This window comes from Grampus griseus (assembly GCF_964374135.1).
Source record: "Grampus griseus genome assembly, chromosome: 7".
In the NCBI taxonomy this organism is placed as follows: Eukaryota; Metazoa; Chordata; class Mammalia; order Artiodactyla; family Delphinidae; genus Grampus; species Grampus griseus.
In genome coordinates, this window is record NC_139001.1 from 43194218 (window position 1) to 43221655 (window position 27438).

Genomic DNA, 27438 nt, shown 5'->3' on the forward strand with positions numbered 1-27438 from the left:
ATTTTTCTTAACGTCAGGTTAAAAAATACAAGCCTGTATAGTGTAGCTAAAGAAAAACTTTAAATTTCCAGCAAATGTAGATTAACCACTTGCCAACAAGGTTAGAAATATAAACCTGTACAACATGTACGTGATCAAAGATATTCTCTCTTTCCCTTACTGCTGAGTTTAACATTTGTATGGATGTGTAAAACAAAGTTATGATGAGACAGTCTGAGTATGAGGCCACATGTTCCTAAGCTTTCCAATGACTTATTCAGACCCAATTATTAATATATAGTTGGCCTTCCATACCCGTGGGTTCCACATATGGAATACAGAGGGCTGGCTGTAAGCATCCTCGGATTTTAATATCTGTGGTGGGATAAGGAGGAATCCTGGAACCAATCTCCAAGGATACCGAGGGACGACTCTTGCTATATATAGACAAAACTAATCCAACTGACATGATCAGAGGATTAGAGAAAATCCTTTATAGGAATAACAGTTCAGCAATTTCATGACCACATTTCCAAAATTCTACACAAATGCAGGAGGTTCTCATACTATAATTTTAGTAGAGAAGAATAAATCCAACAGTAAATTTTACTCTAAAAAGAGAGTATAGAAATTTCACTTACAAAATACCACCTCAAAATGGCAGCTCCAAACACTGCACTTTGCTCTCCGTCAGCTAAGTGATAAACTCTCTTAAGCATTACCATTTTCAAAATTTCTCAATGAGTACATTAATTTGTAATAAATTTACTTACTCTTAAACTAAGAAGTCACAATTATATCAAAGAAATCTAACAACCCATGAAGACAAAATAATTAGGATTATATGTTTTTTACAACAAAATAGCTAATATATAGCACCTACTCTCCCTGGACTGAAATCCCTGTTATTATTCAAAGGAACTTGAGCAAGGTAACAGTGCTGGTACGTGGCAGAATGAGGGCTCAGGCGCAGTCTGTCTGACGCCAGGGTCAGTGTTCTTTCAACCTCTACTCAGTATCCACTGGGCCAAGAGATTCCTAACAAAACCCGAGATGAGATTTCCTCACCAATATGGTACCAAGACTAAAATATGTTGTGATAGAAAATCAGAAAATAGCAACTAAGAAACAATTTCTAGGGAAATCAGAGATACTAATTTTCTATTGAGGTGCTTTTTTTAGTTGAAGAGAAAATAAGGGAACAAAACAAATCATTCAATTCAGCCTATCAATACCAAAAAGGGAAAAAAGAAAGTATCTTCCTTCTTTATGTTTAAGTCTCTAAAAATGAAATACGAGTTTTGGGTTAATGTGAATAGAGCAAGTATGACTGCTACAGCCTTGGCAGCAAATAAACTTCTTATCTCAGTGGCTCATATTATTGCCGGTAAATGCCAATGAATGGTCTAAAGATACCAATGGGCTCATAAGCAACCCTCCTTTTATATCCGAGTATAAAAGTAGCTAACAACATATCTTTGTGTGGGCTGACAAACAGCACTCTAATGAAGAAGCAAGCGGCAAACAGGAGAAATAAGCAGGGCAAAGGCAGCTATTCCTTTGAAGAACAAAAAGTGCCTTTTCCATGTGGCAGACCTAAGTGTATTTGTACTGCACTGACAACTATCAAAGTTTTATTTATATTCCCTATCTTCCTGGTTCTCTTCCTCTCTTATGCAAGTAAATATTTATAAAACTCTATGAAGATCAGTTAACATTCGTGTTCAGACAGAAAACAAGGTGCCACACTTCTGGCACGATAAAGTGTCATGCTTATTTACGATTATTATTAACGAAAAAGACGAGTACACAAAACTCCAAAGAGTCAAAGAAACTGAAAGCAAAGAGTAAGAAGACAGGAAAAAAAATTGGTCACCAAATGCTTGTACACACTACTTAAAAAAAAATCAGGATCAGGGCCACTGGAATTACAAGATGCTATACTTGTGTGGTATAAATTTAAAATAAGGAAATATAAACAAGTTCCCTGAAAGAGATAGGTTTCTCTTTCTGATGAGAAACAAAACAAAGTTTTGGCAGCAATAGAGACAGAATTATTTCAGTTTAGGGTTAAAGGACCTGTCTCTCCTTTGCATGCCCTGAATATTGCTATCACAACAAAGCAAGGCACATGTACATGACTACTCTACAGCTATTCCAACCACAATACATCCTTACTGATTGCTTTTAGGAAAAAAAAATCCCTCATTTTCATTGGTCTCCAGAGAGCCATACTTAAGACTCTACATTCTTTAATGTTCATTTCACAGTTCTATTGTGAAAACTCCAACATGTGTGCTTTATGGACAACACACAGAGAACACGTACATTAACGATATGTTTCTCTAGTGCTATGTACTTTTCAAAACGCTTTCAAAGACGTTCTAATTTGATTACTATTCAAGTTATGAGAACATATTACTCCCGCATATAATACAAGAAGCTGCTGGAGAATAGGATGTTTTTAAGACCCTCAAAAATAAAGCAATAGGGAATCCCCTGGCGGTCCAGTTGTTAAGAATCTGCGCTTCCACTGCAGGGGCCACGGGTTCGATCCCTGGTTAGGGAACTAGGATCCCACATGTGCGGCACAGACAAAAAAACAAAATAAAATAATAAAACACAACAATGGAAGAATTAAACAACAGAAAAAAATATTTTAAAAAAACAGAAAAATAAAGCAACATAACATTTTATATATACATAATTAGGCCTTATCATGAGACTGCTTACACCTATCTATATTTAAACATTTATAATTCTTATCAGTAATACTTTATTCTGTGAAGTAAGGAGGATGGACATGACAAAATTATACCCAAAATTCACTTGTTAGTGTAATCTATATTAGTTGAAAATTCTTTAAGTAGAACCAGCTTCTAAAAGGGAAAAAGACCTTCTAGGTCTAAAATACCCTAAAAGCATGCCTTCTATGTAGGAAGGGGATAAAGTACATTCGAAAGCCTACTGTTAAAATCAATTTCTGGTAAATGCTCTAAAACCCCTTGCCTGATCTTCTGCAGTTCCTAAGCCCAAATTTGGGATACAGCCATAGGATACAGGATGGGGTGGGAGTGGGAGGTACAACAGAACGGACTGCCAGGACCATAAATCTGTGGTTACCAACCTCAATAGTATTCTAACCATGTCACCATGTTTCCCTCAGCTCTCTCTCCCACTCTCCAAGAACAAACATTTCCTATCTTCTCTATGCTCTGAAACCTCACAGCCTCACTCCAACCCCACAACTCATTCTTAGCAGAAAGCCTTCTTTCATATTCTTCAGGGAAATGGAAACCAATGGACAGAAACTCTCTCAACCTCCTCCTACCATGTCTGCAAATCTACCTACCTGCCTGCTTGCCTCTCAATGACCTACTTTATTGGAGATGCTCTTCCTTCCACCAAACCTAATCTTCCACTGTGCTGAGAGCTCCATCTCTTTCCAGGGATCTCACTTTATTGGCCTTTTCTTCTCTTTTGTATCTACTTCAAGTTTTCCTTCTTTACTTTTCTATCAGCAGCCAAACCTGCTCTACTCCAAATAGTTCTCTGACCTTTAAATCTCAAAGCCAATAAAATATTCTTAGAAGGTGGGGAGGAAGTTACCAATATGGGCTACCAATATTGTATTTTCTGAGTGCAAACAATAAAAACAATCCTACCATCTACTATTATCACTTACTAAATAAAAAGACATTGTTACACCAAAAGAAAGAAAATTAGGAAGGACATCATGTAAATGAACACTCCTCATCTTACTTAACACTTATCTGCTTTGGTACAGATGACTGCTCAAAAATTCTTAAAATACTCTTTGACTTCTGATACTACACTATGCTGGATTTTCTCTTCTCTGGCCACTTTCCCCAAACGGAGCCTACTACTCTATCTTACTTTCAAAATGGGAGTTCCTTAGGGTTCCTTCTCATTTCACACCGTCTCCTGGAGCAATCTCACATACCTCCCCCCAGCTCTGAATCTACTCTTCCATGCTGACCACTCACACAATTCTATCTCCAGCTTGGACCAACCTCCTAATTCTAGGCCTGTATCTGACACTTACTCAACATCACTACTTGGATATCTCACAAATACAGACATGCCAAAAGACGTTAGCTTTCACACACTGCTAATTGCCTACCCATTATCCATTTCCTACCCTGTAGGTATGGACTAACAGAATTTCTACTTGTTAGGGGTAGCAATAAGCCCAATTAAAAAATAGTTCCCTACATTCCCTTACATCTAGTCTGGCCAGTGTCAGATGGGTGTCTGGGAAACTTCTTTTACCTGATTTATGTGTCACTCTTTCTTCTACTTTGACCATACAAATGAGGCCAAAAGTGAAACACCTATCTGGCAACTATAAGGTGGCAGGCATGAAGTCTAACATCCACACACTAAGGTTGGTCAGAGCAGAAAGCATACCTTACTGATGGCACTAGTCCTGTATTATCTACCCCCAGACTTGTTATATTAGAAAAATAACCCCATTTGTCTAAACCACTGTTGATCAACCTCCTGATATCTGTAGTCAAACAGATCCCTAATTGTTATAACCAAAATTAATTTCTTTCTGTACTTCCAAAGTTTGCAGGAGCAAACGGCCCTATTGTTCCTACTAAAAACATGGTAGTCAACTTGGTATCTCATTCTTTTTCACCCACCAAATACTATCAGCAAGTGCTACCAATTTCATCTCTTAAACACATAATCTGTCTACTTTTTCCACCTCTAATACCCTATTCTAAGCCACTACCACATCTCATTTCGGGCCCAGAACTTCAACTTTTGTCTCCTTCTAATCTGTTCCCACAGAGCAGTGTTTAAAGACCAAATCATGTCATTCCTCTTCTTAAAAGTCTTCAAGTTTCCGACTGCACTTTGAATAGTGCAGAACTCTTAATATGGCATATAAAACCCTATATAAATGTTTGACAAACTGTGTTCAGTGAAGTACCTGCAGCAGAAACACCTGGGATGCTTACTAAAAATGCAGATTTTAAAATCAGTCTTCGGGGTTGGGCTTCAGGAATCTCCATTTTAAAATTAGGACACTAACAATTCAGATGCACATTAAAATATGAGAAGGCCTACCCTTACATAATGTGATCTTATCTCTAAGACTCATCCAGGGCCAATCTCTGTTCACCTTGCCTCACATTTGCTTTCTTTCACCTTCTGAGATGTACTAAACTCCTTCCTGCCCTGGAGCCTTTAAAACCAGACTATCCTATTAATCCTACTCTGCCCTTCCTCTAACTCATTCTAAATTTAACTGTCACCTTTCATGGAAAACTAACCATACCTCTTCATCCAGGTAAAATGAGGTCTTCGTGTTATACCCTCTCCTAGCACTCTACTCTGTACTTTTCCTTTCATTTATTACCATCATATTTGATCAGTATTTTTTAAAGAGATAAAATATTAAAGATACAGTTAACTATTTCCCCTGCATCCACTCCCTTTCCTCCCAGAGGTAAGCTTTACTGAAGACTGGAGTGCATGTTCTTATACTTTTAACTGTGTTGTGTATTTGTCTCAAAAAGTCTGTTATGGGTATATAAAAAGTGTCATATGGTAGATATCATTTCACCTCCTTTATAGCAGTTAAAATGAACTAGATAGATCTACATGTATCAGTATGACCAAATCACTTATCACCTTTTAATTATTTTAGTAATGATTTATTCCATATCTGCAACCCCCTCTAGACTGCAAACACCAGGAGCTGAATCATACTTGTCTCATTAACCACTGCATACATTAAGCACTCTGCAGTTTCTAGCACATAATAGTCAATAAATAAATAAACACTAGTTGAATGAAGAACTAATTCATGAATGAATAATGAACAAGATAATGCTAAGGTTAGTTTATATAAAATCTGACTCTCTGCCAAATTAAATTAGCTAAATATCTTGAATTAATTCTGTTACATGCTGTTGAAACAAAAACTAATAAATACTGAGGGATAACTGGTTCTTAATAGAAAGAAAGAAAAATAATTTTAAAGGTTATATGTATTAACTTATATAAAAGGATCTAATTTTGGACATTGGTGGGGGACCTACACATAGCAACAGAAAAGAAGAGGAGAAAACACACACAAGAGGAAAACAAAATTCTTGGTATATAGAAGAGATGAAAAATTGTTTGGTAACTAAGTAAAACAGGGACTAACAATATTGAAGAGGAAACCTAGAGACCAGAAGAGTCTTAGCCACTTTCTTACAGTTACATAAGTGGGAAAGCAACTTCAGAGAAAAAATGGACTACTTGACCACTTTTGTACCGTACTACATTATTATAAATGCAATTCTGGAAGAGAGGAGAACAGATGGAAAATGCATACATTTACCACTCACCACCAGAATACAGACATTGGGAAAGGCAGGAGTTATTTTTTAAATACACTTTAATAGCAGAATTGTTTCTTCATAGTTTAGTATACATGGCATATTTTTGTGATTTTTGCTTATATTTAACAGTCATTAAACTAAAAATCAAATGTATAGAAGGATAACTGTAACTGTCTCTAAATGAGGATAGAATATTTCATTATTTCATCTTTTCATCACTGAATCATTCTAGTTTTGTTGGTTTCCAAAAAAAAATTTACACTAAAAACAAGTGCAGGGGCTTCCCTGGTAGTGCAGTGGTTAAGAATCCGCCTGCCAATGCAGGGGATACGGGTTCGATCCCTGGCCTGGGAAGATCCCACATGCTGCAGAGCAACTAAGCCCATGTGCCACAACTACTGAGCCTGCACTCTAGACCCCACAAGCCACAACTACTGAGCCCGCATGCCGCAACTACTGAAGCTCACGTGCCTAGAGCCCACGCTCTGCAACAAGAGAAGTCACGACAATGAGAAGCCCGCACACCGCAAAGAAGAGTAGCCCCTGCTTGCCGCAACTAGAGAAAGCCTGTGTGGAGCAACAAAGACCCAAGACAGCCAAAAATAAAAACAAATAAATTAATTAATTTTAAAAAAAGTGCAGATGTGAATAAAGATACATTCATTTTTGGATAATAAAGTTCCAGATCATAGAACTTTTATACATAAATAGGATTAATGAAAACCCCTAACTTTGAGTTCTGTGAAAAGTAAGGATTTATAAACGTTTTAATAAATTGAGTTTAGCTAACAGACATTTAGAGGAGACAAACAAAAGGACTGAAAAATGCATCTTCTGAACCTGGAAGCAGGGGGAACTCTACCAAACTCATTTTACAAGGTCACCATCACCCTGATACCAAAACCGGACAGATATCACAAAAAAAGACAATTACATGTCAATATTCCTGATGAACACAGATGCAAAAATCCTCAACAGAATATTAGCAAAGCAAATTCAGCAATTCATTAAAAGGATCATACAGCTTGATCAAGTAGGATTTATTGCAGGGATGCAAGGATGGTTCAACATCCACAAATCAGTAAATGCGTTCCACCAAATTAACAAAATAAAGGATAAAAATCATTATGATCATCTCAATAGATGCAGAAAAAGCATTTGACGAAATTCAACATCCATTTAGGATAAAAACTGTCAACAAAGTGGGCACAGAGGGAATGTATCTCAACATAATAAAGGCCATATATGACAAGTCCACAGCTAACACCACACTCAACAGTGAAAAGCTGAAAGCTTTTCTTCTAAGATCAGGAACAAAATAAGGATGCCCACTCACCATTTTTATTCAACATAGTATTGGAAGTCCTAGATAAAAAGCAATCAAGACAAGAAAAAGAAATAAAAGAAATCCAAATTGGAAAGGAAAAAGTCAAACTGTCACTATTTGCAGATGACATGATATTATATACAGAAATTTAAAGGCTCCATCAAAAAACTGTTAGAATAACCGAATTCGGTGAAGTTGTAAGATACAAAATCAATACACAATAAGTCTGTTGCATTTCTATACACTAATAACAAACTATCAAAAAAGAGAAATTAAGAAAACAATCTCATTTGCAATTGCATCAAAAAGAATAAAACACCTAGGAATAACTTTAACCAAGGAGGTGAAAGACCTGTATTGAAAACTACAAGGCATTAATGAAAGAAACTGAAGACAACACAAATAAACAAAAAAATATTCTGTGTTCATGAACTGGAATACTGTTAAAATGTCCATACTGCCCAAATTAATATACAGATTCAATGCAATCCCTATAAAAATTACAATGGTATTTTTCACATAAATAGAAAATAAATCTAAAATTTGTACAGAACCACAAAAGACCCCAAATAACCACAGCAATCTTGAGTAAGAAAAACAACGCTGGAGGCATCACACTCCCTGATGTCAAATCATATTACAAAGCTACAGTAATTAAAACAGATGGTATTGGTATAAAAACAGATACAGAGATCAATGGACCAGAATAGAACCCAGATATAAACCCAAACCTATATGGTCAATTAATTTACAACAAAGGAACCAAATATATACAATGGAGAAAGGACAGCCTCTTCGATAAACAGTGTTGGGGAAACTGGACAGCCACATGCAAAAGAATGACACTGGACCACTATCATACACTATACACAAAAATTAACTAAAAATGGATTAAAAAACTTGAACCTAAGACCTAAAATCATAAAACTCCTAGAAAAAACATAAGCAGTAAGCTTCTTGACAGAGGTCTTGTGATATTTTTGAATCTGACACCAAAAGCAAAAGCAAAAATAAACAAGCAGGACTATATCAAACTAAAAAGCTTCTACACAGCAAAGGAAACCAACAAAATGAAAAGGCAACCTACTTAATAGGAGAAAATATTTGCAAATTATATGTCTGATAAGGGGCTAATATCCAAAATATGTAAAGAATTCATACAACTCAGCAACACAATAAATAGTCCAATTAAAGAATGAGCTATAAATAAACATTTTTCCAAAGACATTCAGACGGCCAACAGGTACATGAAAATATGCTCTACATCATTATTGGGGAAATGCAAATCAAAACCACAGTGAAATATCACACCTGTTAGAATGGTTATTATCAAAAAGACTAGAAACAACAGGTGTTGGCGAGGATGCAGAGAAAAGGGAACCCTTGTACACCGTTGGTGGGAATGTAAATTGGTGCAGCACTATGGAAAACAGTATGGAGGTTACTCAAAAAATTAAAAACAGAACTACAATATGATCCGGCAATTCCATTTCTAGGCATTTATTGAAGAAAATGAAAACACTAACTTGAAAAGATATATGCACCCCCATTTTCACTGCAGCATTATTTATAATAGTCAACATACAGAAACAAAGTGTCCATCAATGGATGAGCGGATAAAAAGTTGTGAGACACACAGGAATATTACTAAGCCATAAAAAAGAACGAAATCTTGCCATTTAAGACAACATGGATGGACTTCAAGGGCATTGTACTACATAAAGTAAGGCACACAGAGAAAGACAAATACTATATGATCTCTCTCATATTTGGAATCTAAACACAAAAAAACAAGCTCATAGATACAGAGGACAGATTGGTGGCTGTAAGAGGTAGGAGTGGAGGGTTGGGAAAATGGGTGAAGAGCCACCAAACCGACTTCTGGAGCATTGAAGAGCCTACTCAGAATTAGGTAGAAACTTTGCAAATGGGCCATTATCACCAGTATCAGTTCTTAAAGAACTTTTAATGTAATTTTAACATTCCAAAAAGATAAACACTATTCTGTCAAGTGGTCCAGGTGGCCATTAACTCCAAGAATCCAGCTAAAGAAGGCTTTTTCTTGGTTCCACAATTAACTATGTAATGATACAGACTGAAGTACCTAAGTTAGCCTTTTTTGTGGGTGCTTGCTTAACAAAGTTTGAGATTGTAGATATAAACACTATTTGAAATTATCTTATGTAGTTACTTATCTAGGCTGTTATTTTCTGTACTGACTCCTGGTATTTATGGTCTATGAGATCATGTCTCATGTGATCTTGCCCAGAACATAGAGTAGTTCCTGTCTTGTAGGAGGTGCTCCAAATTGCTGCATAAAGGTAAATGAACAAATGAATAAACTTTTGCACCTATTTTGCACGTTATTTGTAAAACACTTTTTAACTTCTCTAGTAGTACTGCCTTCCTCCCTTTTCCTTGCATCTCTACAAAGGAAGCTGTCTAGGGCAAAATAAATTACAACACGGTCACTGGATTTGGCCCCAAGTCCTATAAAACCTGTTTGTTTTTGTGCATTTGGTCCAGCAGCGAGCAAATAATGAAGAAAGCTAATTGTAGTTTTCTAATCAGGAGGGTGGCACATTATTACTTCACAGTCTGAACCAGTCCTTTCTCTTTTCTCCTTTCTGCTGAAGATTTACAGTCAACATGCAGCTTAATGAGATGGTTTTAAAGTGAGCTTAAAAAAAAAAAAGTTTGAGCTTCCCTGGTGGCGCAGTGGTTGAGAGTCCGCCTGCCATGCAGGGGACATGGGTTCGTGCCTCGGTCCAGGAAGATCCCACATGCTGCGGAGCGGCTGGGCCCGTGGGCCATGGCCTCTGAGCCTGCGCGTCTGGAGCCTGTTGCTCCGCAACGGGAGAGGCCACAACAGTGAGAGGCCCGCGTACCACAAACAAACAAAAAAACAACAAAAAAAATGCATGTGTTTCTAGACTCTTAGTCTTGTATTTAGTCATCTATTTGGTAGGAGTGCGTGAACAGATAATTGTACTTTAAATGTCAGGATTTGAAGGGTGAATTGCGGGCCGCTCACTGTTGTGGCCTCCCGTTGCGGAGCAGAGGCTCTGGACGCGCAGGCTCAGCGGCCATGGCACACGGGCCCAGCCGCTCTGCGGCATGTGTGGGATCTTCCCGGACCGGGGCACGAACCCGTGTCCCCTGCATCGGCAGGCGGACTCTCAACCACTGAGCCACCAGGGAAGCCCTGAAGGGTGAACTTTATTAACTTACCAAATTGGAAATATTTCTTTAAAATTTTAAGAATTATAGTGAAAAATCAGTGGTAGATTGAGTCACTGTACAAAATTTCCTTTATCAATATTAGACTTGAGCCTTAAAACTTTATGTCAAACTCACTTGGCATTAAGTACATCTACAGACAAGTCAGTGTCTATTATTGTTACTTACTGAAGAAAAGCTGACAGTGACATAAAAATGTTGGCTATTATTTTTTCTCTTGGTACATATTTAAAGACTTTTTGGTTACCACCCTTCATTTTATCCCTTCAACCTTCCAGGGATTGCTTAGTCAGTTATCAAACACCTGGCTTTTTTTTTTTCAAGCTTTATATTCTAAAGTTTTCTAGATAAGAAATGAAAAAAAGTAACTCACTGATTTACTGTATTGAGTTGTCACAGGGTAACAAATTTGTGCCAATATAATACTAAAGAATGGCATATTTCTGAACCTCTAGCTGAGTGGAATTAAGTGAGCCAAACATACAATTGATGGAATTGAAATTTTATCTAGGAGTCCCAAGGATGTTTAGATGCCAGTGTTATTTAATATGCTTGCTGGTATATGGCACAGAAAACTCAGCCCCGTCAATCCTAGAGTTAGAGAATTGAGGCAGCCTCCCTGTTTCTACAGATTGTAACCATCACAGGGGGAGGAACCTTGCCTCTTAGAGCAGCATCTCCAACACATAACATACTGCCTGAACACTGTGTGTGTGTGTGTGTGTGTGTGTGTGTGTGTGTGTAAATAGAAAAATAAAAAGAAAAGCAAAACAAAACTCAGAAATTCATGCCCACAGTATATCACATCAGGCTACCCACTCAGATCCTATGCCCAAACGCCAGCACTAATTGATGCTATATAAGTCCAAAAAATACTAGGTAAACCAAAAGTTTCAATCTATTAAAAACTTCTGCAGAAGATCCCTAATTCTTAACTAACGCAAAATTCTAAACCTTGCAATGGCAATGAATAAGAACTTTCACAAAGCAAAAACTGTAAAACACAATATGCAAACATCAGCAGCTCTCTATCCAAAAGCCCCACATGTACAAGGTAAATGTACTAACATGCCAGTAAGCAGATCATTACATAACAAAGCCCAACATATAAGGGATACCAAATAAACAACAGTGATGGTTCTGTGGCAGACATATATGGTGGATGTAAAATAAAATTGCACAACAGAGACAAAATAAAAATTAAAGCTTCTCCAGTTTTTATTACTTGGCTAAAAACACAGCAATTCGTTTTTTCTCCTTTGTTTCTCCTTTAGGTGAAAAAGAAAAAATGTCATATAATGACTGTTGTAACAGCATATTTTAGTTGAAACACTTCACAAACAGGTAATAGAAAGTTAAGCTCTACTTCCCTCCTCCCGAAAACCATTCTCTAAAGTTTCTCTTTTGGGTAAAAAGAGGAAACATTAAGGCAGAAATATTTTATTGGTATGATTAAAGAGGGTTAATAGTATTAGTCACCACAAAAATTTTAACAAAATCACTTGTCGTGCAACTTGAAAGGATGTCAAAATGAAGTTCCATTTTGCAGAAAATGTAGCATTTATTCATTTCAATTCAAAGTAGAAACAATATTATTTAGTTCATTTCTTTAAGTTATAAAACTTGTGCATAGACCTGGACCCACAGATGCATGTATTCAAAGTTGATTGTAAAATAAATTACCAACAATAAGCTATATCATATTGAAAAAAAGTTTACACTTTAACACTTATGGATTAAAAAAAATATTTTAAATAAAAGTAGTGGCAAATGTCAACATTAAAAGATTTGGAAATGAACATATCAGCAATGTGAAGATTTGAAAATGAAAAGCCATTTTATGAGCAACTTTGATATAATTTTTAAAGTTACCTCATTTTCAGCCAAAAGTTAATTATGATAGGAAAGGGTGAAAAAGAAAGAATACTCAAGATTAACAGATTTTGAGTTTTTCAATTAGGATCTTTAATTTTGAGGGACTATGAGAAAGAACAAAAAACAGACCTTGGATTGAGTTCAATAAATAATTTATATCACATCATTTAATCTCTTTTAAATGGAAAAAAGACTTAAGTTTTATGTTATCCCCTCAAAGGATGAATTGTAATGATCCTTAGCGATGTTTCGTGATAATAATTAATTCTAAGCTAAGGAAAAGTTTAACAAGAGGCTGAAGATGATCATTTTAATTTGGATCTTACAATGGAATGGCCCAAACATGAATAGTTATATTTGCATAACTGACGCTAATATTTCAGCATCATTCTAATTTTAATAGATATAAGGTGAAAGCAAGCAGAGCTTATTTGAACAAGAGCCAGTCACTTAAAAGTTCAGGTTCTCACCTATACAAACTTGTGGGGAGAAAAGCTTCCTAGGCAAGTTTAAATTCTGAGAAGAAACTGGTACTTTTTTTAAAGAGTAATAATATTTAAGTTTTAACATTTAAGTCAACTAAGTGTTTTAAAAATTAATGCATTTCAAGAACAGCAATATACATTTACTTCATGAATAAAAAATAAAAATCCCAGAACTATGAAAAAGGTGGATGCTAAGGACAAGACACACAACAGAGTAATAGACAAATACAGAGCCTTATTCTGAAGCCACTCAAAGATCCAAACATCTAAAATAAAAACAATGTGCTGGGAAAAAAAGACAACCTAAAAAGAAAAAAAAAAAATTTTTTTTTTTTTTCAGAAAACATTTGTTTAGAACTCCAATAATCTTTTGGTTACTTAAAATCTTTTTACTTATATATTTAGCCTAATCCCAAAGGAATTTAATTTAAAAAGCCAGTGATGCAACATTTATTTTTAGAGTCACATTTCTGCTACTCTTTACTTTCTTTCAAAGGTTCTGGGGTAATGTTTTATTTTTAGAACTACTGTATAATTGTGACATTCACTTCTAACTTTACTAGTCTTTATAAACATGGCATATAACTATATACTAGAAAAATACAATTAAGTAGTTTTAATAAACACTGATGGGACAATCAGTTTGCCAAATAACTTAGTCATATTAACCAGTACTGCTAGTTATGCTTCTCAATAAAAATAAACAACCAACAAATAACTGTCCCAAAAAACATAAACCAACCCCATCAAAAAAGAGAAAATAAAAGTAAATACATTAATTGAGAAAGCAAGGTGCTACCTGGAAAAGAGGGCTGGGAGGAATGGGAGTTTCCACCAGATAACCTTTAAGATTACTTTCCAGCTCAACCATGTGATTCTAATAAATTACAAGATTGCGGTAAATGAAAGAACATCAAATATCTAGAAAGCATAAACTATGTTTTAAAAATAAAAAAAATTCTTCAACTGTTTACAGGATATGAATTAAAATTATAACTAAGGGTTCCAAGTGGAATTGCTAGGCCAAAGAGATTTTCATTATGTAAACAAAAATCACCAGAAATATAATATGAAACAGACATTTAAAACTGTCTCAGGTAAGAATTTGTCCTTTTAAAAGCTAAGCCCTCCAAATAGATAATTTTAATCATCTGATACATTAGGACTGAAAACATTTCAGCAAGGTAAATACTTGATGAAATAAAAATCATAATTTTTTATAATAATATATCCAGAAAAATCAGGTCCTCAGACATAAAATTTGGCCTAAAAATAAGTATACCAAATTGTTCTCTACCACTGAGATTTTAACTAAAATATTTTCGAATTAGTAGATGAAATTTAGAGTTAGAAGTCTAATAATAATAACAACAGTGTTATGAGATCAACTGCCAGAATTTGTCATTTTATTACTCTTTTCTATGAGCCTCCATACTGGACTGCTTACAGAGTTCATCAAAGCACTTGGAATCAAGGATCATCACTTCTTTATTTAACCAAAACATAACAGTTCCCAATAAGAAGTGTTTTGTAATTTATGCCAAAAATACCACAGACGCCACCAGAAAAGCAATGTGCTAAGTGCTAATTAGTAGCCTATTCATTTTAATTAAAGGTCAATGGATCAGGAAGCCATTATAAAAGTTTTGATCAGTGCTGGTTTTACACATCTTAAAAATCTCTATAGCTACAACTTATTAAAATTACTAACAGATCTACAATCTACAAAACAGGTAAGGTTAACTAAGTCAACCTTAAAATAAGTTTCCTTCCTTTTGTATGCTCACAATATAAATTTAGAAAGGAATGTTTTAAAACCACAGTAATAAAATCAGTTCATTAAATAAAGATTTATCAGTCTATTTAACAATTTTTTTAAAAAGTACCTTTTCTATTACTATTTAAGTAGTTAGGGACTCTAAAAAAAGTCAAGTTTTGCCAGCTCTCTTTTATATTGGATAGATTTTTGCCCTAGATGACCTTATAGTTTTAAAAGCAAAAAGTCCAGACTAAGTGTAATTTCTAAATTTCTTCAATGTGCATTGTATGGTATTCACATTAATAAACTACTACTGGGTCAGAAAGAGGGAGAAGAGGAAAAAAAGAATCTCTCCCAGTCCAGTTAAATTCCTTCCATTTCTAAACAGTGTAGAAAACAAATGTTTTAACTGTGTTACAATCTGAAATAAAAGTGGATGAATGATATACTTGAATGTATGTTCATGTATAATTTGGGCCTTGAATTTCATGACAGTGAATGGACTAAAGTAACCTGAATAAATGTGCGTAAAAATCTGAGGGATGAGCCATGATGAATCATAACAAGCCCCATCTCCAACATCTGGTTTTAATTAAATATTATATTTAATATAAAATGGTAAAGAAGGAACTGAACAGAAAGCATGTTACTTAAAAAAAAAAATGCATTCTAGCATTTTCAAGACCATCGTGGAGAAAAACAAATTTTTACAAATGAATAGCGGAGACTCTTAAAACTAAAAATTGTGCACAATTTTTAGAATAAAACTATTCCATAAAGTAAACTGTTCAAACTAAGAAGTACAATATTTTAAGTTGAATACAATCCTTCAATATAATAATTCTGGACACTACTTTAAAGTCAGCTTCCACATGAAATCTGATGTTCTTGCTTTCCCTTTTGTGGAGTTCTCCAATATCATTATTCTACTCTGACAGTGCTAGTAGTGAATGGGAGCAAAACAGAAACCACAAATCTTTAAAGGTAAATTGAACAAGTAAAATATGTTATATTTTATAAATTCCGGTAGAGCAAAAATGTTCGAAGTTCTCTTACGACAAAAACCTGGAATAAATCGATGAATCATTTACACGTGACATACTATGTAAAAATAATTGCTGCTGATTTTTAGGCTATGGATAATGGACATAGATAAATATAAAGATAGATAGACATCTATTAGATATACACATAAACACATACATTGTATATAAATTATCAAGATACCGACTGACAATATCAGTCTATATCAGTGGTTCTTTCCACATACGTACATGCCTATGAAACTACACTGTCAGATCAAGCTCTGAGTTACCTCTCTGTTTCAAATGGATTAAAAACATCAACAACAAAAACAACGCCAAATGTATCTTTAATAGCAAGTGATCACAAACTTACATATTGAATATACCATGACAATGGAACTGCCTATTTACTAATCCCAAAAGAACTTTATGAAAAAAGCCCACAGATAAATACAAATTCCTGTAAACAACAGTATTTCCCCTTCAAAGAGTTTTTAAAACTTCTATAATATATTTGGGATGTCTTCTCTGGATATGAATGGAAGATTTCATCAAACAAAAATTTAAAGTACTGTATTTGATCTACAATGCATGTAACCTCATTATAATTTGGATCATGCTGTGGAAATATACTAAGTTCCTTCTGAAAGTTAAATTCCTTAAAAAGTAGTTAGGGTGAATTTTAATATTACAGTTATTCTACTCAATATACATTCTACTGAGACTGACAGTTCTATTCTAAAGCAATAATACTCTTCATTTGATTTTAGCAACATGTTATTCCTACTCTGGACAATAGGTAAAACAACAATTACATAGTGAATCACTGATATTCTTCCTCAGAAAGCAGAAAGAACCTGCAAATGGGGTAGTGGGGTTTTTTTTTTAAGTTGTCAAATGGAAAAAAAAAAAAAAAATTGGGAGAAAAGTCTTTATTCAAATACTTCTAGTACAACCAATAGAAAAACGTCCTCCCTGCAAAAAAAAAAAACCCACCAACGCTACACTGCTTTAAAAAAAAAGAATCAAATGAAGCCCTTGAGTATTTCTATACTTTCTCTTCACAGCAGCCTCAGAATTAGCTAAAAATATAAAGCATTTTAATATCTTCATAAAGGATGACTTTTTAAGTTAAAATTCCAACTACTGTACTTAAAATGCTGAAGTTGCTTTCATAAAAAAAACAATAAAATCAGCTTAAAATAAATTTATTGTACAATACAAAAAGTAGGTATACTGGAAAATAAAAGGTACATTAATATACAAAGCAAATAAAAGAAAGCTAAATAACACAAATGGTTTAATCCAAACACGAAGATAAAATACACAACATTTATGCTAAAAATAAAGTATTTCAGAAAGGATATGCATTTCAAATGAAATGTTAATGATGGAAAAAAAAGAAAAACAAATATGCTAACTTCAAAATGCTTGAATATCAAGAATCAGTAATGGCAAAAAACATTAAATCCAAAAATACTGGGTACTTTTCAAGAATTTTATTTGAAAAGGTATTTAAAATACTGAAAGAATCAAAATAATGTCTTTAAATCCGGCAAAGGTTTTCCTTTTTTTTTATTTTTAAATAAAGTTTGGGGGCCTATTCACAGTATCTTCCCTCTTCTTCCATTTATACCTTGCTACAAAAATTTCTGGATGCTCATCCTTAACAAGATTCTATAAACAAAGTAGCTTAGGTAACCCTACTCCATTGGTAAGTGTGTATTTAAGCCTTACAAACATAGTAAGTGGCACAAATTAACATAATTTTGAAATCTATACAAATATGGACACAATATGAAACATTAAGTTTCCATTTTATAAAGTAAAACCTACCTCCAAATGAAACAGTAAAATATAACAATTAGAGCACAGGGGGGAAAAAAAATAAAGCCTGTTTTGCAAACTATAAATTTAGACATTCAGTTCCGCAAAGCACAATAGCTCTGTGAAACTAATTCGAATGACACTGTTCAAAGGCGTAGCAGAGGTAAGGCCTTCAGCCACACCATTCTCACATAAATGGCCAAACCAGAAGCATCCAGTTAGGATATGCATCTGTACATCAGAGGAACACTGAATTAGCCATAAAATCCTTGGTAATATCCTCTAAAACCTAACATATAATTATTTAAATATATGTTTAATACTTCAGTTAGGCCAAAAGACTTTTGACCAAGTTTGGAAAGGAACTTCTTTTCCTAATATCATAGTTCCCAAACTCATATAATCAAGACTTTCTATATCTGTATTTGCACTAGCATCTAAATCATCCAGGAAAAAACTTTTTGCTGCACTACAATTACTTTTATAGACTTTACCCTACCACATGTATGCCATGATACTAAGAAACTATCAAGTTCTCCTTCTGACCTCACCCCTGCCCTCCAAAATCTTGAAGCTGTGGGGGAACTGTGGGGAGAACCAGAGAAGTATACAGAGGAAGGAAGAAGTGTGAATAGGTCCTACACAATTTTACAATCACTTTGCCAAGACTGACTTTAAACATTGTGAATTATTTGAAATTAGGTTGTGTAGAACCTATAGTCCTTTTCTTAAAAACAAGTTTTGATTCTCAATATTGCATTTATATAACCAAACAAAAGGATTCAGATCTAACAGGCATTTTAGTAGCATACTAACTACCTTCAGACTGAATTCATTTCCTAAATACTCTAAAAGAATTCAAATAAAACAAACTTTATGAGATGTTATTATAATTTATCATAGAAGATTCATTAGCATTTGTGAAATTATTAAAAGCTAAAAACCAAGATTCACCATTCATATTTAAATATAACATGGAAAAAGTTACGTGGATATTACGAAAATAAAATTGTTCAGGTAAACATTTCACTTGAAGACACTCCCTGTTGCTCCTTCTGAGTAACCATTATAGCTTTTTAACAATGAAACATGTCATATTACATCTGAAATTCTTTGGCTGGAATGCTTTAATAACATAAGACACTCCTGTACATGACAATTCTGACAGAACAAAGGAGTTGCAAAGTGAAAACGCAAAGACATTTTAAAGTGTTTGATAAAATTTTAAATAAATTTTTAAAACTTTAAAGCCGAAAAAAAAGTTAAAGCCAATCTATTACTAAAAATAGCATAATATCTTAAGCTAATTTTATAATCTACTGCTATATTAAATAATTTGGAATTTATTATTAAGTCTTTTTATTTTTGTATTTAGCTCTATTGCTACTAGAGACATCATGTCAGTTTTAAAAGTGGAAAAAACAAAATGGATGAAATTTATGAGTTCAGTGTGTAGGTTTCAGAACCAAGAAATTACAAATTTGTTACTATGTTAAAATGGGATTATCTTACTGCCTATATAGTTAAAATTTTAATTACACCAAGAAAAATTTTTAAGAAATTTCTCCTTTCATTTTTTTTAAAATAAAGCAAATTTGCTTTATTTACTTATAAATACTTTTTAAAAGACTGACAAATCCACTTTTTAATCTATTAACTTTACACAAAGATTAAAAGAAAAAAAAGCTTTATGGCTCCAGCACCCAAGGTTGAGAACACAAAAAATTCAAATAAATATAGTATGCCAGAAAACTAAAGATGTTTGAAAGGTTAAATGAAGAACATTCTGAAACTAGAACCCATTTCTTTAGCTTTTCTCTCCCAGACTTTCCATTCTATATACTACAGTTGTAGAGATGTCCTCATTTGACTCAGGTGACACTTTTTTCCATACTGTCTCTTTTAAAGCAAGTTCTTGTTGGAGACTTTCATAGTCCAATGGTCCAAAGGAATGCTAGTTGTTCAAGCAACATACATAATTTATTAGTGCACTTGAGTGAAGAAAGGTCCAAGCTATAAAACGGTATTTTTCAATGAATGTTATTAAAATCTGTTAACATTTTCACCCACCACCATCTGATGTTTTGCTCCATGTTACTCATGTTAATGCCCATGGAAGTTTCTATTCTGTCGGCTTTGCATAATTCTCATATATTATTAGAAGTTACTTTGATTGGAACTAACGATAGGAAAATTTACTTAGTAAGTGTTAAAAGTTTTTTCTACTTATAAGTGCTTCATACATATTAGCTTCAAGTCTAGTTAGGTAACTTTACTCTAAACATTTTCCATTTGGGATGCAAAGAAATTTAAATTCAAAACAAGTCCTTTAGTGCAGTGAACAACAACAAAGACAAAAAAAAATCTTGTTCCTGGAATGTGAGCTCTGACTCCTTTAAAAAGGAGTATATATGTGCAAAAATATGAAGCCAAACACACTGATAACAAATGTTACCTTAAACTAACAGTGTCAGGAATATTGCATTAAATATTGCATTTCTACAGAAAAATACTTCATCTATGGTGACCTATATAAAACTTACTATGAAGCTTTGTCAGGTCTCTCACTAATACTATAATCCTTTCCCATTTACATATCCATCCACATCAAAATAAACTTCAATTTAAGACTATAACTGACAAATATTAAGAGTAAAAACAGGCTTTCTCTTTATAGCATGTAGCACTTTCCAATTTGTCTTCTTTTAACAGAATCAATTTTTTAAAATATTGCTTAAAATAGCAGAAAAATGGGGGAAGGGAGAAACCCCTGCTCCTAGGCTAACCAGTTCCAATTTAAATAAAACAGTAATATTTATTATCTATGTACTATTGGTCCAGGATGATAATGTCAACAATTTTTTTACACTCATTTGTTATTAGTAAAGATATGAGGCCACTAACAAACTAAGTTTTACTTAAACTGGTGAACCTCATTTTCTCTCTCTTAAAAAAAATTACATAATAATCTAAACAAGAATTTTGCTTACCCTTTGATCACCACCTTCTCTTCGAGGATCAAGTTTTTTTGCAAAGTGTCTCAAATTATCATAGTTATGGAAATTACACAGAGAAACAAGATCCTATAATTAAACAAAACAGGTATAAGAAACTGGCTAGTCATTGGCTATTGTTTTTTCACATTTTAATAAATTACACTAATACTGTCCAACTTAACTACTATCTCATGGAAAGGACCACTGCATGTTAATAAAGCAGCATGATGCGTCAAGAAGAGAACTGAAATTAGAATAAGAAGACGTGGGTTACAGATTTTGAAAACACTGCTTACTAGCCTGACCCTAGGGCTCCGCCACTCAAATTGTTTAACTGCCGTTTCCTGTAAAATGGGCATTATAATAATAGGACACATGAAATAATTTTGCTATCAAATAACTATAAAGCTGCACAAAAATATAAAGAAATATTCTGGTTATAATCTATTTTAATCTATAAGGAATCCAATGTCACTCTCTAGTTTTTGTAAAATCTGTAAAACTGAAAAATAAATTGGAATTTTAATTGAGAAAGTCTGCAGAAAAAATTATACTTAGTGCAGACTATAGGAAATAGTAAATGTAAATAAAACCAGAAGATAAAATATTAGCAAGACTTGGGTAACAACAAAAAATACTGAACTAGGGGCTTCCCTGGTGGTGCAGTGGTTAAGAATCCGCCTGCCAATGCAGGAGACACGGGTTCGAGCTCTGGTCCCGGAAGATCCCCCATGCCGCAGAACAACTAAGCCCGTGTGCCACAACTACTGAGCCTGCGCTCTAGGGCCCATGAGCCACAACTACTGAAGGCCGCGAGCCACAACTACTGAAGTCCATGTGCCTAGAGCCTGTGCTCCACAATAAGAGAAGCCACTGCAATGAGAAGCCTGCACACTACAACGAAGAGTAGCCCCTGCTCGTCGCAACCAGAGAAAAGCCCACGTGCAGCAATGAAGACCCAAAAGCAGCCAAAAATAAAAAATAAATAAAAATAAAATTAAAAAAAATATACTGAACTAGTTAAGAGTAGTAATAATTTTAAATTGCAGTACTTATGTCCTCAAAAAAAAAAAAAAGACTTTTAAAGGTAGTTTATGGATAAAGATATTCAACCATGCCGATTAAAGATAACAGTGTAAACTATAATAATCTTTCATTTATGTTGGAATTTAAATGACTTCTCCAAGTTTAGTATCTTTTGCTGAGCTTTTGGAAACTGAAAACTAATTATAACCATGAAAATTAAAATATGAGCATCAAACAAATGTAATTTGTAATTAGTGACGATGATTATATGGGAGCTGTGTGGTGGAGGCAGTTTAAAGCTCCTTTATGAACATGTCCATGGCTACTGAGTAACTGACAGACTGGCAGTGAGAGTGCCAACAATCAATAAACTCTGGAAAAGAGTAAAAAAGTAGAATCATCAGATGGCTCAACTTATATGATCATTATTTTCATTAAGAAAATATGCTTACGTGACAGAAGTGAATTCCCTTAACACTGTTGCCCATCTTGTCCAGGGGAGGAGACCAGCACATCATGCCCATGACATTGGGGACAACTAAAAGAATGCCCCCAGCAACTCCAGATTTTGCAGGAAGACCAACCTGAAAATAATTTGAAAAAAATGGATATTCATGTTAACATTTTAAAATAAGAAAAGTTATGTCCAACAGTAAGGGAACTGGTTAAAATATTATGGTATATATATCCATATAGAATTCCAACATTAAAAATGTAGATATGTATTTATCAACATGTTTATAATATAGTAAATGAAAAGAGTTATAAAACAGTTGGGATATATTTAAATATAGGAAAATATTTGAAAGATATACTCTAAGGAATTAAAGTAGATTACATCTAAATTGTGGGGCTATGCACATTTTTATTTTATTCTTTTTGACTATATTTCCTTATTGTTTTATAATAAACATGTATTGCTTTTAAGTATGAAGTGATTTTCAAAAAATATTTTATGACTAAAACAATGAGAAATTATCTCTTCTTAGAAGATTCTCTATTGTATACTGGCAGAGAAATTCTAAAGAATAGAGATAAGATGGTACTAATTCAAATTAATCCTCTTCAAAACATTTAAGCTTATATTATATAAAATTTGACAATTATGATAAAAGACAAAATTAATGTCATCAGGGAAGTGTTCATTAATGGCTAACTAACCATTCAGACCTTTTACTAGAAGTAATCTTGCACAAAAGTAACAAAACAAAATAATCACCTTAATGGGACCTACCAATTTACAGGGAATACCATGGACAAAGGAAGGGACATAATAAGCAAACCAAACTCTAAGAAACTTTACAGGAAAAAATGACCTAGTTTTTTCAACCAAAATAACAAGAAAAAAGAGATTAAGGGGGAGACTAAAGATTTAAAAAATAATAATAGAGACACAACCAACCACAATGTATGGCCCTTATTTGTAACCCAAGTGAAACAAATTGTAAAATAATAATTAAGATAATCCAGATAATCTGAATATTGACTAAATATTTTTTAAAATGTATTTTATTGAAGTACAGTTGATTTACAATGTTGTTATTTTCTGCTGTACAGCAAAGTGATTCAATTATACATATATTCTTTTTCATATTCTTTTCCATTATTGACTAAATATTTTGATGATATTAAAGATTAAAATTCTTTTCAGATTTTTATACATAACAATGGTGCTGTGTATTTTTTAGAGTCCTTATCATTTAGAATTACATACTGAACTATGAAAAGGGTGGGGGAAGTAGGTGTAATATAGATGAAACAAGATTGGTCATGTATTGATAATTACTGAAGTTGAGCAACAGGTAACTATTTATTTACTTTTATTGAAGTATAGTTAATTTACAATGTTGTGTTAATTTCAGGTATACAGCAAAGTGATTCAGTTATACATACATACATACATATATATATATATATATATTTTTTAGATTCTTTTCCCTTATATGTTATTACAAAATATTGAGCAGAGTTTCCTGTGGTATACAGTACGTCCTGCTGGTTATCTCTTTTATATATAGTAGTGTGTATATGTTAATCCCAAACTTAATTTATGCCTCACCCCCTTCCCCTTTGGTAACCATAAGTTTGTTTTCTATGTCTGTGGATCTATTTCTGTTCTGTATATAATTTCATTTGTATCATTTTTCTTTTAGATTCCACACATAAGTGATATCATATGATATTGGTCTTTCTCTAACTTTAAATGCATCTATTTTTCTATTTTTAAAATTTTCAAAATAAATTTTTAGGGCATTATGACTAGACTAGACACAGAATGAAACAAGAAAAGTCTATAACATTTCACAAGTGGCAAATGCACAACAGAGCTTAAAGGAGTATATTTTTGTTAAGTTTTAACTTTAATATACTTTAAGTCCTTTAAAACACCTATGGCTGTAACCAAAGATGTTAAACATCACAGTTATGCACTCCTTCTGAACTTAAAGAATTCCTGAGGTATGTAATCACCATAATATTAAACATTAGCAACTAAAAGTAAAGTCTGTACTAAGCCTGTACAGTAAAATGCCTTAAAAATAAAAGTGATAAGGTTCTATAAATTAAACTTCAAGTTCTTAAGAACATGTCATACACTGCTTAACTCTATTTCTTACCAATTCTGTAACAAATTAACCTTGAAAACAAGCCTCTCTAAAATTAATGTACAGCTCTAGAAGCAAAGTTCAAACTGTATTTTTAAAGGAACTAGTCCAGACTAGTTTCCTGCCAGAGAAATTAAGATTAAACAATTACTTACATGGAAAGCAAACTGCCCCGAGAAATCATACATGCCACAGGAATGCATCAAACTGAGTGTATTTCGAACTGCTTCAGGACTCAGTACTCTTTCCCCAGTAATTGGGCAGAAGCCACCATTAGCCAGTGTTGCCGCCATCACACTAGCTGATTCACATGTTACTTCAATGGAGCATAGCTAAAAGGAAGGAAAAACTAAATTCTGAAAATTTAGGCTCACAGTATTTTTAGTAGTACAGTTGACCTCTAAGATAATCTGTGTCATCTGGTATTTCATACAGATCTGAAATATTTCTTCCAAAGGGATAACCTGATGACACAGAAAGATTTAAATGTGAACAATGTTCTAGCCCCTTTAAGGTTTATCCTAATTTGCCCAGTTATTCAGTCTTTTAATGGCAGACCTAAGATAGGAAGAGCCAGCTCCTAAGCACTAAGATTTGTAATTGCCTCATGTGATATTCATATTTGCTTAAATAGTAATGCTTTCTGTAGGATACACAAACATAATTATTTTTAACTCAACAGGGAAAAAAGAGCCGAGATTTTTAAAATAAAGCAACATTCATCAGTATTATGATAGTTAGCATCTACATGAGAAACTGCTACTTTAAGAAAAAATTTACTGACATCTTGCCTGTACCAAAACTCAGCATCCCCATATGGCAACATGCAAAGGACTAAAGGAAAAAAATCTAAGACAGTTCTAGGCTACATGCCCTGTGTGCCTAAAACCAAAATGTTACATTTTAAACCATTTATTAACATTCAAATAGTTATTTGATACTGACTATGGGTGCTAGATATACTATAATGAATGAAAAAAGCGAAGTCCAGGTACACTGTAGGGTGAAATTTTTGCATTTCAATAGAATCAAAATAATGGAAATAGTTTACCACACCAAACCCAAATTTACCTATAATACTAAAACAATAAATAAATGCTCTATTTTACTTTTCACTAACAGTAACCAAAACTGAGAGGAAAGTGGAAGAGAAGGAGAAGGTAGGAAGTAGGAAGAAAAAGATATGACAGTTCTCAACTTATAATTTTCCTTTCTCATACCAAGATCTTTAAGAGGCACAAAGGGGTTTGGAAATAGCAGTAAGGAAACTAACTAACCGCAGTGAATTTGAAAACTGATTAGAAGCCACTTTTTGACTGACTTCCATTTTTGCCTATTTATGTTAAAACCCCTTCCCTATTTCTTCAAAAATACAGAACCTACTTATTATACGGACCCACATAGCAAAGACATAGTACAGGTGATTTAATTATGACAGGCTTTCTAAAAGAAGACTTAAACTCCAATTGGACTTAAAGACCAATTCCTACTTTATAATTAGTATTAATGGAAATTTTGTTTGTCATAAGGTGATACACTTTCAATTTGACAAATCGCAATTTAAGAGTACTCTCCTGGTAGCCTGACAGATGTTCAGTTAGATGCAGCCTTTCTCCAAAAGAGCAAGTAAGTTTTCTATGGCTGTCTCTTGATTTTTGCCCTGAAGTATAGAAATTTCACAATAGATTAGTAGCACGTAAGCTATGACAGCCAAAGTTAAATACATGTACCAAAGGAAAAGAAACATTAACATATGGAAGAAATCCATATAGGCTAGGGAGAAAACAAGGGACACTGGATAAAAAGTAAATATGACACTGTATTTCATATAACATTTTATAGTTTCAAAGGAATTTCACATACATCTCATGTACTTGTCCAATGTAATGCAGGAAGTTAGGTCAAGCATATGCTACAGATAATGAAACCAGGGTTCAGTATTTGAAACTAAGTCACTTGGCTAAAACTAGCCAGGTTAGACTGATTTTCTATTGATAGTCTGGATTCCCAATTCATAGTTCTTCACAATGGGCAAGTGACAAACTGTGACCTGGACTTCCATCAAAATCTACTCGTTACCAGCTTTCCTTATATATTCTTTACGATTACTAAAAGGTTACCTTAAAAAGTAAAGGCAGGCAATGTAAAGTAAAACAGAAATTAACAGTAATTAATTTGTTACTACGTAGCTTCACATTACAAACTCATCAGAAGCACCAATGGCATTAAATCTGTAAGAATGAATTGAACCGAAAATATGGGGGGAAGAGAGGGATGTCCAGGAAGGCTATCTTGAGTTCTATACCACAGAAGATTATGTAAATGGACACCTCCCCCAAGAATATGGAAAGCTACTCTAACTTATTGGAAAATCCATTATGTGACATTGTAGAAACGAACTAAACAAACTGAGAAAATGCCACCTTAGAATGTTGAATATGAACCTGCTGATAAAGAAACAAGTAACTCCTTCAAACAAAATTTTAAAACTAAGAAAACAGAGCTTGGTTTATAATAAAGAGAAGCCAATTGCTGGAGCTGTACATTATTTTTCATACTTCTTAAATATAATATTTTTATAGAAAAAAACATTTCCCTGTTACATTCTGAGACATCACTTTTTAGGAGATACAGACACGAGACTGCCTTTAACAAGGACATTTTTTCGAAAGTCAATGGGAAATGTTATTTTCTCTCTGCCTAAAGCCAAGATTTCAGAGACATCTATATTCTGCAAAATGTGACACACCCATTTATGTACATAATTCATACGGTTAAAATAAATTACCTGGAAATAGAAGTCTAATATACCAACCATGTCTGTACCTTCTGGAAAACACTGAAAAAATAGAAAGGCAATTAAAAATATAGGCACATGGGAAAAAAAAATGCACACAAGTAAAAGATACATGGAGATTAAATTTAAAATAT

At 33.7% G+C, this 27438-nt stretch overlaps 1 protein-coding gene across 1 annotated transcript in view; it reads right to left on the minus strand.

Moving 5' to 3' along the window:
• GLS (glutaminase) overlaps positions 1-27438 on the minus strand; it is an 80157-nt gene that overhangs the window by 13742 nt on the left and 38977 nt on the right. The window contains 4 exon segments of the mRNA XM_082658234.1: positions 20873-20965; positions 22357-22488; positions 24663-24839; positions 27296-27346. Of these exon segments, the coding sequence (XP_082514360.1) occupies positions 20873-20965; positions 22357-22488; positions 24663-24839; positions 27296-27346 (453 nt within the window).